Consider the following 12,642-nt stretch of genomic DNA (forward strand, 5'->3'; position numbering starts at 1 on the left):
TTTGTCATGCTCCTATGGTGGGTTCTGTCGGGTCTTGCCCATTCACTTATCCTGGATTTATTTCCGTTTTTCTTTCAGATGGGTTTGGCGGTTTGGACCTTAGTTGTCTATCAGCCTTAGTCGGACCCGAGGGTCATATTCTTACTTTGCTAGCGCTGCCACCTTTAGGCGGTGTTCAACGTCACAGTTTGTTTAAATGGTTCTTCCCTTTTTCTCGCCCTTCGTGTACCGCTTGGTTGTGGTTGGCATTGGTGGGTCGTATAGGTTTTTTCGGTTCACTTCAGTCCGTAACACGGCGACCGCAGGTACCAACATGGCGGGCGTTTTTCTCCAAGACATCGTACGCTTTCCTGCCGGTTATGAGGAGCTATCTTCGCAGAGTTTAGGTTGGTACGGCGGATCGTGTTTCTTTGGTCTTTGCTGTCCGAGCGTTAAAACAGCAAATATGAAGCCTCCTGTCATGCTATAAAATTGTAGATTATACTAGCTTTAGTAACTATAATCTTAATTTTATTAATGACCGGAGGTGAATATTTCCCTCCCAGTTTCTCCCTCCCCTTGTTGTTTGTTGGTTTGACTGACTTGTTGTTTATTCACCTGGTCTCCTGGGCTAGTTTGGTTATCTGGGGGAGTTGGGGTTTATCTGGGATATGGTACCGTCTGTATTTTATGATGGGGATTCAGGTTTTTTCACTATCTGGGATATTATACTGTCAGTATTTACGATGGGGATTCATGTTTTCTCAGTACATTTCATTCGCTAATCAGTGTTTTCGACTCTGTTTCTCTCATTTTATCTCATTTCAGTTTAATGGTTTGGCTACAGTTCTTAGATCCGGCTACTCTACAGGATAAAGGTCAAGGCTTCACCCACTGGTTCCACGGTTTCAATTTCGGATGGCATTCATCGGTATGTTATGTTTGTTTCTCCTGTTATTGTATTTGTGGTGTATTGTTCATGTACTTTATTTGTCGCAGTGTGAAAGAGGAAATAGTTAGTTGGGAGAAGCCTTTTATAGATTCCTGATTTTTTTGTCTCTGGTGTTTTTATCTCTATGTTAATGTGCTGCTGTGGAGTACTAGTAAAGAGAGACTTAAAGGGACACTATAGTCACCTGAACAACTTTAGCTTAATGAAGCAGTTTTGGTGTATAAAACATGCCCCTGCAACCTCACTGCTCAATCCTCTGCCATTTAGGAGTTAAATCCCTTTGTTTATGAACCCTAGTCACACCTCCCTGCATGTGACTTGCACAGCCTTCCATAAACACTTCCTGTAAAGAGAGCCCTATTTAGGCTTTCTTTATTGCACGTTCTGTTTAATTAAGATTTTCTTATCCCCTGCTATGTTAATAGCGTGCTATACCCTGCAATAGCCTCCTGTATGTGATTAAAGTTCAATTTAGAGATTGAGATCCAATTATTTAAGGTAAATTACATCTGTTTGAAAGTGAAACCAGTTTTTTTTTTTCATGCAGGCTCTGTCAATCATAGCCAGGGGAGGTGTGACTAGGGCTGCATAAACAGAAACAAAGTGATTTAACTCCTAAATGACAGTGAATTGAGCAGTGAAATTGCAGGGGAATGATCTATACCAGGGGTAGGCAACCTTTTAGCAGCACTGTGCCGAAATATGATTGTAATGTCCCATAGCGTGTCGGTCCTATTTCTTTAAATTGAGGTGTGCATGTTATACTGTATTTGCTTTGTATCGTTGTATTTGTGCGTATTTGAGATATTATATTGTATATGTCCATTAATAGTGTATCATGTATAATACCTATGAATTTGGGCTGTGTATGGGGGCTGCTTGTGGAATTGTGTGTGGATGGATATTACACATTGCGTATTTGATAGTGTGTGTATGTGTGGGGCTGTTTGGGGTATTGCATGTGAGAGGCTGCATGTGGGGTTGTGTGCATGTATGTGGATTGTTGGTGGTGTCGTGTTTGTGCGGACTGTGTGTGTGTGTTTGTATGAGGGGAGGGTTATTTTGCAGCTCTGAGGCTTCCCTGGGTTTTAGTGGGGACCAGGCTGGCCAGGTACAGCTCAAGGACAGAAGCTGCAACAGGAAGCTGTGGGCTGCTCTACTCCTGTGTGGATTCCCATTCACAAGTGCTGGGAGGAAGTGATCTGAGATCACTTGCTCTAAGTGCTGCAATGCATAAATGGAGGATTGCCCTTCACCACCTTTTCGTATTAGCAGATGTCTGAAGTTTCATTGGGACTCCTTTTTTTTTTTTAATTCTTTATTTTTGTGTGCAATAAAGTAACAGTGATGCATTCTTGGCCACAACGGCACATATTCAACATGTCAACATTGAAAACTTATATGGCTTTCATATCATAGCACAGTTTTATAATGTAGGGTTAACTCTATCGAGGAGAAGACCTATGTAGGTAACATTAATGCCCTTAATGAGGGTGAAATGTGCACAATGTTGCTCTCTATGTGTCTGCCCATCCCCCTTGCCTTTATTCGAGGGATTCGTTCTCTTAGTGGTCCGCAGTGTGTTGACGGGGGGGGGGAGGGGTAGGGGTGTCATAGTGTAATGCGGGTTAAGTGATGGCGCTGCTAGGTGGGCTGCTGCAACCCTGTATGGATATTCTTGGTGTGTTCATGGTGGTTTACCCATTCTAGGTGTGTTAGTCACTAGGCGCTGCGGGTTATACAGTGGCAGCATTGTTGGGTCTCCATGTGTGGGCATTACAGAGAGCACAAAAGAAACGAAACATTAAAGAAAATAATAAAAGGAACCAGTAGAGAGAAACTTTAGAAAAAACATTGTAAAAACCATTAAATGATGTTGGTAGTTCTACTGAGTGTTTAGTCTCTGACTGTATGAGACGGTCTGTCTTCGTGAATGGTGGAATGGAAAGTGAGGAAAAGTCCCTGTTGGGTGGCTTGTCGGAGGTACCTCAAGTGGGGGATCCGCCTGGGGAGGCCCTGGCGGGGTTCCGTGGGGTAAAGTCCCGGATAGTGTCTGGGTTCAGGTGTGCCATATTCATTGGGACTCCTGACAGGCCAGAGCCTCTTTGGCTCTTGCAGCCTTGAGTGCCGTGCAAAGGCACCTTGAGTGCAGTGCATGGCACTAGTGCCATAGGTTGCCTACCCCTGATCTATACACTAAAACTGCTTTATTTAGCTAAAGTAATTTAGCTGACTATAGTGTTCCTTTAAGCAAATATTCACCTCCTTTCATTAATAAAATTAAGATTATAGTTACACTAAAGCTACTATAATCTACAATTATTTAAGAATTTGATTAATAGAATTGTGGTTTTGATATATGATAGTTAAGTTCTGTGTTGCACAATTATGAAGTCTTGGCAAGTAACACACTAAAAACATATTTAGTCATAGTCCGGCTCCTGGCGGTCAGGGTTCTTACCTGTAGTGCAGATATGTTTGCTCACCCTTGCAGACAGACTGTAATGATATTGATGTTACAACGTTTTGGAGTCCAGTAGCCAGATCAGCAATGTTTTCTGCCAGAGGTAGCCACTCGTTACCCAGGTGGTTGAGCCCCTGAGCCTTGAGTGACCTTCTGGTCTTAAGCAGAGATGGGAGACTGGAACAGAGAGATGATAATCGTAGTTATCATCGCAAGCCGAGGTCAGTGGGAAGGAGAAGCAGCAAAGTCAAAACGGTCCAAAATCAGCAACAGGTAGGAGAAACAGGAACAAGCTTGATTAGAGAGTACAGGAACCACAATAATCTGGCAAAGGTACAGAGACAGGAAGTGGCTTTTATAGGCCAAGAACCAGACACATGACCAGACACAGCTGAAGAGACTTGTCACTGATACCAAATGCTGTAGAGTCAAGGTTCCCAGATCTCAGGTACATTTGCAAAAGGCAGGCTGGAGTACTGGTAAGGAAGAGGTTTAGCAGCATGTAAACCAGGGTTCGAAACCCAGCAGAGTCAGTTCCTCACACAGACACAGTTCAAAGTGACCAAATAAGAAGCCACCTGGACTGTGAATCTGGTAAAGGTGATTCCAATGCAGTACCGACAAGGACACAAATCGCAGGATAGTTAAGGGATAGCCGAAGTCAAAGGATGCCCGGGTCAGGATTAACGAAGTGTAGCCAAATTCAATGGATGCCAGAGGTCAGGATTAACAAAGTGTAGCCGAATGGATGCCAGTGGTCAGGATAAAAGAAGACAGAAGGGTCAATTTGGAGTAAAAGTTCAAGAGACAGGAACTGAACACAACAACAGGATCAAAGACTTCCTAAAGTTCCCAGGGTGAGGCTTTGTTTTTTATACCCTGCTGATGACTGATCAATCTCAGGTGAAGCACAGCCATAGACAAAGTCTAGCCCCCAGTGCTGCAGATAACCCAGGATGAACAGGACTAGAATAAGACCAAGGTCTAGGAGCAGCAAAGGCCCAGGACAGCAAAGTACCCAGGTTCAAATACCCTGTTGGGTACTTATGGGGCCACCACGTCTTACAATCACGTGCGTCTAGCCGTCTCCAGGCGGCTGGCCGCCACCATGCTCTTCATAGCGGCCGGCTCCAATATTCCCCCCGGCAATATATTTGGCCCTATGACTTACTAAAAAAAAATGGTACATGGGGGCACTGTTATATTAGTGAGACTTTGTTAAATCAAAATACTAAAGCTTTTATTGCATTAACTCACATCAGGAATATAAAAAGTCCCATGAAAGCACAAATAAAAGTATAACCGCTATATGGGCCCTGCATTTCTGTTAAAGTGGCTAGACCAAACATCTCATAATGCACTATTTTGAATACTCTGTGTTGGACCCGCCTCCTTGATGATCTCAGCCAATTCAATGCTTTTTCTATTGGAAAGCATGACATTGGCTGAGATCATCAATTGTGATGATATCAGCGAAAGAGGGGGATCAGGGGTGGGGCCAGCACAGCACTGAAATAAGTTAAGTTTTCTTACCTTTTACAAGGGACAAGGGGGGGGGGGCAAGCCACCTCCACCTAAATGGTAGTTTCAGCACTTTGTGTTCTTGACCCTGTTGTGTACCTTTAAGGTGCCTTTAAGGTAACCCTGCTTATTTTCTATTTCTCCTTATCATTTGCAATACTTGCCCTGATTTTGCCTTATTTTAACTAGATTATGTTGTAATTTGCTAAATCTTTAGAATAAATTAATTCTTAGTATTTAATTATGTAAATTCTAGGCAGTTCCTCTTTAATTACCTTTCACATACACAGAAACATATTTTTTAAATTTGTGTTAATGTTCTCACAATACAAATGGATGTTCAAACTGTTTTATTTCCTTTTATGGAACAGTTTGTTCTTCCATTTTCTTGTAAGGTGAAACCTCACTTAGCAGAATAGCTTCAAATATAAAAGATTCCACAGCATTGTGATATAGAAATGATGTCACAATCATCTGTCGGTCAGTCGTAAGATGTGCATACTGCAAAGCACTCATGCTTTATTTTTTTGCAGTTTTATTTTATTTTATTTCTTATACTTTGGGGATGTTCAATTGTGATCCAGTATTTAGAAAGAATGTCAAACTTTATATGGATAAAATATTGCCCCAAGATTTACCCAACAGGAATGAATTATTGGAAAGTGAGTCTGCAATCATTTACAATATTTACCAAGAACATTTAAAAACGAAAACTTATTTCAGGATGATAGGTAAGAGCTAATTTATGTGTATATGTATATAAAGCATACAACACACAAGATCCAGTACTCTCACACATTCACCAAACAGCAACTTCAAAGTTCACACAAGTTAATATAGTTTTTGTCCTGTTTCTTAAACATTTAGGCACAGCTACTTTAGTTACAGTACATGATATATATATTGCATATGTTCAGCTGTTTTGATCTTACATTTGAAGTTCTCTTTAATTTACTTTGAGCTCTCACTTTAGTACATAACACCGTTAAAGGACCACTCTAGTGCCAGGAAAACATACTTGTTTTCCTGGCACTATAGTGCCCTGAGGGTGCCCCCACCCTCAGGGTCCCCCTCCCGCCCGGCTCTGGAAAGGGGAAAAGGGGTAAATCTTACCTTTTTCCAGCGCTGGGCGGGGAGATCTCTGCCTCCGGTCCTCCTCCGTTCCGCCCCGTCGGCTGAATGCGCACGCGCGGCAAGAGCTGCGCGCGCATTCAGCCGGTCGCATAGGAAAGCATTTACAATGCTTTCCTATGGACGCTTGCGTGCTCTCACTGTGATTTTCACAGTGAGAATCACACAAGCGCCTCTAGCGGCTGTCAATGAGACAGCCACTAGAGGATTTGGGGGAAGGCTTAACCCATTAATAAACATAGCAGTTTCTCTGAAACTGCTATGTTTATAAAAAAAATGGGTTAACCCTAGCTGGACCTGGCACCCAGACCACTTCATTAAGCTGCAGTGGTCTGGGTGCCTAGAGTGGTCCTTTAACAATGGGAGTTTTGCATTCCTCTATCTACTGAATCGCTTCATGGTTTGAACTTTGGCAGTGGGCTAAATCATGTTCTGATCTGGGTGCAAAATGTATATATTTTCTTTTCTCCTCACCACCCCACTGTGTGCCATTCAAAATAAAAATCTCAAAAAAAAAGGAAAAAAAAAAAAAAGAAAATCTATTTCAGGATTTCTAAAATCTGCTCTGGTTTGAAAAAATTTGTAGCAAGTGTAGCGGACCTAGGGTAACCCGACTGGTTACGTCTGCTAATTCCCTTCCTTCAGCTGTTCAGGAACAATTTACAGCATGAAGAGACCCATTTCCACCCCAGCTGAAGAGACCCATTTCCACCCCAGCCATTAAGCTGAAGTGGTCTGGGTGCCTAGAGTGGTCCTTTAATTGTTCCCCTTGCGGTTTGTGGTTTTGACACTTTGCGAGTTGTGAACATTCTAACCTAACATTCTAAATGAGGTATTAGGGTGGTCCCCATTTGGGAGATGAATGAATTCCCTTTTGCGGGAGCGCTCCCAAACAGGGAACGGTCACAATAAACTAACCTATATGGAAAACACATAAGAGAGAAGGGAGTTTCAAGAACAGGCAGCTGTTCCGCCACAGCGGGTAAGAAAAAAAAAAAGTGTAAAGATATAGCAAGTTAAAGGGTTATTTCAACCACAATGACCACTTTGGTGACTTTGGTGACCACTTTTGGTCATGGTGGTAGTGGTCTGTATGTGTAGCATTCCTGCTTGAAACACTGCAAATACGGAGAAATCTGCACTTCTGTGCTGTGGGCTAGTTACACACCCTGCACTCATCTCCATCTACTGCTTATATCATTTTATATTTTCAAATCGAAGATCCCCTCCCCCCTCTGTGAGAAGCCTGTGATTGTACCGCACAATGCCTTGCTCATGTCAGACAGAGGAGGGAATTTGGCTCACTGTGCTCTTCCTGTCAGACCGGGAACTGTGGCGAGCTAGGTACAGGGGTGGGGGAAGAGGGAGGGTATGGGACACAGGGAGGGGACAGAGGTAGGAATGAGACACGGGGAGAAGAGGGGGGGAGATGGAGAGTATGGGACACAAGGAGGGGAGGGGGGAGATGGAGAGTATGGGACACAGGGAGGGGGGGAGATGGAGAGTATGGGACACAGGGAGGGGAGGGGAAGAGAGGGAGGTATGGAACACATGGATGGGAAGGGGGAGAGAGGGAGGAATGGGACACAGGGAGAGGAGAGAGGGAGGGTGGGTATGGGACACATGGAGAGGAGAGAGAGACGGTATGGGACACATGGAAGGGACGGAGAGAGGGAGGAATGGGACACATGGATGCGAGGGGGAGAGAGGGAGGAATGGGACACATGGAGGGGAGGGGGAGAGAGGGAGGATTCAGTCACATGAAGGGCAAGCCAGAGAGAGGGAGAAATGGGACACATGGAGGGTCTGGGAGGGAGGAGGGTATGTGAAATGTGACAAACCCTGTAATTTCCCTTGCCTCCCTGCATTCGGTAGTGTGAGCTACCGTACACTGACCACCCTCTGGCTCAATTAACTTTAAAATAGCCACAAAGTTAAGTGCTCTCCCTGGGCGGCCGCCATTCGTATAACAGAACAACACGTGTGATGCAAAACAGCGGCCATCTTGTCTCACTGTCACGGTAGTTTACCCCAACTCGCAAGATTTAGTCCAACAATTGACAATATAGAGCAGAGATACGTCTTACCGGACCTTAGAATGGCCGGACTTGACGTAGGGGAGAGAAATACAGAGTCAGGAACGATCCGAGGTCAAGGATACAAAGAGACAGCGAAAACAAGAACTAGCCAAGGTCTGGTATACAGTAATCAGTAAGCCGGCAAATAGGACAAAACAGGGATACAGAGATAAACAGAGTCAGATACAAAGCCAAGGTCAAGTACGAAAAATCACAACTGAACACAACAAGTGCTAAAGGGAACTGAAACAGAAACCAGGAACCAAGCATCACAAGAGAACACCCGAAGCGACCACCGTACAGCTTAGCAGATCGACCTCCTCCACGACAAAAATAAGGAAGCCATCTCCAGCAGACTGGTCCAGATACAGGATCTCTTGCATGCAGAAGAACCAGGCATGACACGACACAGACAGAACAGGAAAGCTGCAAAGTCCACTCCATGAACTCCAAGTGCCTACGGCCATCTGTCACAGGTTGCGGTACGGAAACCGGGATCCCTGAGTGCCTGATGATGAGTTGGGAGTCTTCAGCGTGGAAGTGGATCATCAGGGCCTGGTGCAGGGTAACCACACGCCCTCTGGTGTTGAGCACCAGCGTTTGTGCGGCCACATACCAGGTCCCTGATACAGCTTAGCAGATCCCAGAAACTAGGAGCTTGATATGCAGACCTCCCAGGAACTGAATAGGGGGGCTCTGCAGTGGACATGTATCCAGTACAGAAACAAGGCAAGACTAGAGATAGGCACCAAACATGAAAACAAGACAGAACTAATAGAACCCAGAACCAGAGAAGGATAGGAAACTAAACCCAGAACATGTACACAATACATAAGGGGACATTAACTAAACAGGGGCAGGACAGGACAGGACTGTACATGGACTGGGATTACAAAATAAAACAAGACAAGATATAATAGGCAAAACAAGAGGAGACATAACTTAGCACTATATATGAAAAGTATGGAGATTTACTTACATTATATGATCACTCATTGCATAAGCCTGCCACAACGCCAATGTAACCCATATTCGGCAGGTCCTACAGTGCCTAATGTTCGCTAAAACAACCAAAAAAGATATATATAGCACTTACCTGCAAGAAAGGGCAGAAGCCTTGAGCAGCTGTCTGCAGGTCCAGGCTGAAACAAAAGGAATGATAGAAAACAAACGGGTGTGGCAACATAAAACAAACATTTAAATGAAACAAAGAGACTGGGAAATCCAGGGACGGAATATAAGAATGAGCCCAGAAAGCCCAGCATAAAGAAAACCAGACATAGAATAGAAAACCAGAAAAATCAAGAAAAACTAAGCAAGGATTGTAAAAAGAGTACTGGATACCAGAAGCCAAAGCCAGACATCTCCGCAGAACATGGCATGATGTGACATTTACGAAAGCAGGCAGGGGTACTTGGTTGTCGAGTATCTGGAACTCTAAGTCGGACACTCTAACCCGCGAACACCGGTAACTTTGTACCAACACCTGCTTCTATTCCCGACAAGCCAGGAGAGCGATATTCAGTGAAAAGGTACACACGAACAAGAGGAACAATCGCTACCTATGAGCCAGGGTATCCGTTCTGTATTTTGCTTGTTTTGGGACTCCTGAAAGTGACCGACTGCTATCACTTTTCTCATGGAACTATTTTGGGCAGACGCCACGTGTGTGATCGGTCAAAATTTTACCCCAGTGGTGATTCGGCTGTATTTGTGGGATCTGAGTGCTATTTGGACAACTTGGGCGCTCAGATTCAGACTATCCTGGGATATAGGACTTGTAGGGGTCCCTTTTAATATTGTATATATTTTGGGGTGTTTTTATACTTTGTACCTCTAGTGCCTAAAGGATAATTAGTTTAAGCAAAGTACACTCAATTATCTCCCAGACACAGAGACGCCTGGGCGTTTTACCTATTTTTTTGCTGTGTATAAAAGTAGGCCATCTGGCCATAATGAAGCATTCCAGTTGTACCATTCATCAAATCTCGACTGATATTTGGGTATGCGAATGACGAAGTGGTTGATTTTTTCCACGGCCTGCTTGGATTTCAGGAGGGTACGAATTGGCATACTATGCGAACAGGCTATGATCACTTAACCCTCTAGGTGTTCGGGAGAGTGCGAATTAACGTACTATACGAAGCACAAGGGCTTTGTTACAATTGGTGGCAAGCGGTGGGATCTAACTCCAGAATGGACCTCCCAAACAAGGAACAGCAGTGAATGGCCCAGCAGTACCAAACCCTCAAGCGAACAACGCTGAAAGACCTACTGGAAGCTCGGGGTCGGTCGGCAAGTAATAAAAATAAATCAGCATTCATAGCCAAACTGATGAAGGGCGACCAAGCCAGTAATGCAACGACAGTAAGCAGGGAGGAGGCAGTGAGGAGGAGGCAGTGAGATGGCAGTTAAGTATACTGGGATCAAACCCCCCACAGGAGCTGATCGTACAGATCATGGAGCAAGCCGCAGTAGCACAGACGGCAAGGCAGACAGAGCTGGCATACAGCAACAAGACACAGCATCACTGCCAGCATCCATTAATGGAGGACAGTGAAAGAAGGTGAACTATGCTACATTTAACATGTTTACAAATGGGGAGATAGATATCGATGCCTACCTACAGGATTTCGAAAGACAGTGTGCTCTGTAAGACTTGGATAAAGAAAATTGGGCAGCCATCCTGAGCAGCAAATTCTCAGGCAGAGCAGCTGAAGCCTACTGAGCAGTACCCGAATCAGACATACACGATGTAACGGCCACCCAGGTTGTAGAGCGGTGTATGCCGTTGGAGACGTCCCTTTCCCGGTGAGAGGCTTGTGCTGCAGAGTGTTTCCGATATCCCATCCACTGGATCCTTGTAGAGAGGGAGAAGCAGAGCTCTTAAAAGAGCTAGTGATTAAGCTGGAAGCAGGCACCCTTCAATAATGAGACGAGGGTACGTATTGAGGGTTAAGCAGAACTGTTTTAATGACCACACAAGCATTTCTTTTATACACATTTTCCCACAAGGTTACCACCCACGTGGACTTTGTTGGGCACTGAGGACTCAAACATAACATAATCATTTACAGTTATAAAGTTTAAACACACCCATTCATTACTGTACATTCCTCCCCTCTGCTTAAGAGATAATTTAGTTAATTGGTGCATCAGCTCAATTATCTCCAAGCGAAAAATATACTTTTTAACCCATTTCTGAACTCTAAAACTACACAGTCAATTTTAATAAAAATTACATATTTAGAACGAGCAATATTCAAAATTCACACAAATCTGTTCAGGGGTTCGGGAGATAGCCGAACGCCCCTTCTCTGCCCAACCGCACACGAGGCTCCTGCCCAGAATAGTTCCATGTGTTTAGCTGGTGCGGTCTCCTTTTGTATAATAAAAATACCAAACAGTCAGGTTTTTATTGGTCTTGTGCCTCTGTGTTCGTGTAATACTTTCACCGAACGCCGCCTCGTTCGAATGCTTCTGGTTGAAGCTAAGTGGTCCTGGAAGTCCCAGCGGTGTTCAGGAGTTTGAGTGTCCGAAAATAGTTCCAGACACTCGTCGACCAAACACCGCTGGGCCCGTTCGACAAAACAAGATGGTTGCCACCACGTGTTCGTACATACGAAAAGACGGCCACCCATCGAACCACTTAGAATGTGTACGGTTTGGCACAGAGCCAAGAGTGTAATTGGCGGCACACGACTGGGCTGGGTGGTCTCTCGTTCGACAGTTTATTCGTTCATACGAATGGGTTAGCAGTGTCATTCGATTTCCCATTCGTATGCTTTCAAATAGCAACTGGCAACAAAATAAAAGTAACGAATGTAACAGATCACCTGGCACCCTGACTGGGTACCTCCGTTGAAGGATGCTCCTAGCGCTTCCCGAGGGCTCAAAGCACTCCAGCCGACACCATAACCACCGTGGACTCCTTCAGAGAGCAGGACCGGAACAAGCTCTTACAAGAGCTTAGCAGTGAAAAAAGCAAGGGAGTATGCAGAGCATAGCAATCCCTTGTAGCAGATTCCCCCAATAAGAGACAGCACTCCAAATTGAAGGTGAAGTAGAACTCTGTTTTAATGACACACACTCTGCTTTTATGCAATTCTCCCAAGCAATAGCCAATCAAACAATGGTTACAACCCACAGATTCCATCCCCTTAGCCTGAGAGGTAACCCAATTATCCGTACAGTTTAAAACATACTTTTTACCCAACTTTCATAACTCTAAAACTATACATTCAATAAAAATTACATATTCGAACTCAGCACACTTTACTTACAAACATATTCAAAATTCAACCAATTCCCTCCAGGGGTTAAAGAGTTAGCTGGAAGTCCTCTATGACCGACCGCAAGCACATTTTCCTGCCCAAAACGGTTCCATAGATTTGGGCTGTGCGGTCGGTCAATTTTACACTGAAAAAATGACTAAGTCCCATTTGAACATGCGTTTGACTCTTCGAACGGGACTTAGTCTCTGTGGCTGAAAACTCAATGCAGGAGAAGGTAAGGGT

At 44.4% G+C, this 12,642-nt stretch overlaps 1 protein-coding gene across 1 annotated transcript in view; it reads left to right on the forward strand.

The window, feature by feature from the left end:
- The first annotated feature begins 313 nt into the window (after positions 1-313).
- IZUMO3 (IZUMO family member 3) overlaps positions 314-12,642 on the forward strand; it is a 135,423-nt gene continuing 123,094 nt past the window's right edge. Inside the window, exon 1 of the mRNA XM_063435568.1 lies at positions 314-386. Coding sequence (XP_063291638.1) covers positions 314-386 — 73 coding nt within the window. The remainder of the gene's footprint in view (positions 387-12,642) is intronic.

The sequence above is a fragment of the Pelobates fuscus genome, chromosome 11, assembly GCF_036172605.1.
Source record: "Pelobates fuscus isolate aPelFus1 chromosome 11, aPelFus1.pri, whole genome shotgun sequence".
Classification (NCBI taxonomy): Eukaryota; Metazoa; Chordata; class Amphibia; order Anura; family Pelobatidae; genus Pelobates; species Pelobates fuscus.